Raw genomic sequence first — 2,224 nt, 5'->3', positions numbered from 1 at the left:
CCCAGAAACCTGGGTAGAAGCAGTTGGGTCCCATAAGGCAGAGAATCCCGTCCTTTCCCAGCTCATCTGCTTTCCGTAGGGAAAAGACTGATTTACTGCAGGAGCCCCAGGGAGAGGCAAAAACCTCTGTAGTGCCCTCCCCTTGTCTCTGCACCGCCAGGCACGGCGGGGCCAGCTCCTGGGTACCGCCGCGTCCCAACTCAAGTCTGAGATTTTTTGGCGTCGGCCTCTCTTCCCTCTCCGGTTTCCCGTGGGCCGCTGGGGGACGAGGAAGTAGGACGCGGTCCCAGAGCCATCCTCTGAGAAAGGAATGCAAGGAACTGGTGAAAATCTTTCCAAGGCAGTCGTTCTCAGTGTCTGATATCCAAGACCGAGGGAGGAACAGACTCTCCCGGGCTTGGGGGTTTATGCAGCAAACTGCTCTCTCATGATTTCCTATTAGACATTGCAGCCACACGCTCTTTCTATTCCCGGCTGAGGCCACTGCAGCGTCCCGGCCCCACCCGCTATTCCAGACAACAGAACCTCACTGCAGCTCCCCAACCATCCTCCCCTTTTTCTTCTCCACTTCCTGGTTACCATGGAGACACACGTCATTTACGTGCCGTGCGTCGCCTTGGAAACGGAGGAGCATCCGCGGCGCCGCCTGGAGACCCGCCCCTGCCGCTCTAGCTACACTCACGGTCGCTGCTTTTAATGGCCTGGGGGAGTCCCGAGTCGGACGTGCTACCGGTCTCAGACTCCACCCCGACCGTTCTGCGAGCGATTCTGTGACCAGGGAACCCGCGGACATTCGGCTCGTGGGTAGCGCCTACCGGGGCGCATTCCAAGAGGTGAAGTAGAGCAGGGCGCTTTGCCCCGGGGCGAGTCCGAAGACGCTGGCCCTGGGACCCTCACTGGGTCGTCCTTGTCCCACCGACTCTTCTCTGCTTTCCTGTATCCTCCCCGCGCCTTTTTTTTCTATCTTGCTCGGACTCTTCTTCTCACGTCGGCTCCCGCCCCTCTTGGGAGCTTCCTCTTCCATCAGCTCCTCCCCGCCCCTCCGGGGACCTGTCCCCCTTCTTGCCCCTCCCCCACCCCTGAGGCCGGGCTGGACGCGACCCAGAGCCGCCACTGCCCGCTTCTGCCACTCAATGGAGGACGGTCTGCTGGAGATCATGACCAAGGACGGCGGCGACATGCCGGCTCCTCTTGAGGTGTCCACCGTGCCCGCCGTGGGGGACGTGATCTCCGGGGAGTACAACGGAGGCATGAAGGAGCTGATGGAGCACCTGAAGGCCCAGCTGCAGGCCCTGTTTGAGGACGTGAGGGCCATGCGAGGGGCCCTGGACGAGCAGGCCTCGCACATCCAGGTGCTCTCGGACGACGTGTGCGCCAACCAGCGGGCCATTGTCTCCATGTGCCAGATTATGACCACCGCGCCCCGCCAGGGTGGCTTGGGCGTGGTCGGCGGCAAAGGGAGCTTCCAGGGTGTCCCCCAAGAGCCGGAGACCCCTTCGCCTGGGATCGGGGACAACAGCTTGCTGGGTCAAGATCCCGAGGACGAGGAGGACGAGGACGAAGAGGAGGAGAAAGGGATGCCTAGCCCCGCCACACCCACCAGTCACTGTGAGCGCTCGGAGAGCCCCCGAGCAGGTCTCCTTGGGGGGGACGGGCCACTTGTGGAGCCCCTCGACCTGCCTGACATTACCCTGCTGCAGTTGGAGGGCGAGGCCGCCCTGTGAGGGAACTCCGAGGGGGCACTAACTTCCCGGGCTGGCTTTGGGTTTCCCAGTGCATGACGCGAGGGGACTGAACGGCGCGGTGCAGCATGCTTCACTCGGACAGCTGCTCTTGTGGGTCAGGTAGAGAGAGACTCCCTCAAGGAACGATTTGTAGGGTGAATGACTTTGGGAGCATCAAGAGTTCTTTTTGCCCAACCAAGCGTTTAGCAAACTGCGGAAAGGTGAGGTCCCAGGAGAGGAAGTGCCCGACTCTGGACTCCCATCCATCCCTTTCCCTGCCCATTCTCCCTCCCCAGGCAACAGGAGAACCCCTGAATTATGTAAATAAAATTCTGCTTTTTCTATTGTGAAAAAGGACTTCTCTAGGACTATGGCAAATAATCTCTAATGTTTTACCTAGAAATTAAGGAATTGGGGTATTCTGTTCTGGCAACAGGAAATTTACCCTTCTCCTGAAATCCAAGATATTCAGTGTTCTGCAGAAGCCTCTCCCCCTCACA

The 2,224-nt window shown here is 59.7% G+C and overlaps 1 protein-coding gene across 1 annotated transcript; it reads left to right on the top strand.

Moving 5' to 3' along the window:
- The first annotated feature begins 1,133 nt into the window (after window positions 1-1,133).
- Ccdc184 (coiled-coil domain containing 184) lies at window positions 1,134-1,907 on the top strand. The gene has a single exon (XM_077799313.1). The coding sequence runs from the start codon at window positions 1,134-1,136 to the stop codon at window positions 1,722-1,724; it is 591 nt and encodes a 196-aa protein (XP_077655439.1). The 3' UTR covers window positions 1,725-1,907.
- The last annotated feature ends 317 nt before the right edge of the window (window positions 1,908-2,224 follow it).

The sequence above is a fragment of the Urocitellus parryii genome, chromosome 5 (genome assembly GCF_045843805.1).
Source record: "Urocitellus parryii isolate mUroPar1 chromosome 5, mUroPar1.hap1, whole genome shotgun sequence".
NCBI lineage: Eukaryota > Metazoa > Chordata > Mammalia > Rodentia > Sciuridae > Urocitellus > Urocitellus parryii.
This window is presented reverse-complemented; position numbering and strand designations above follow the sequence as displayed.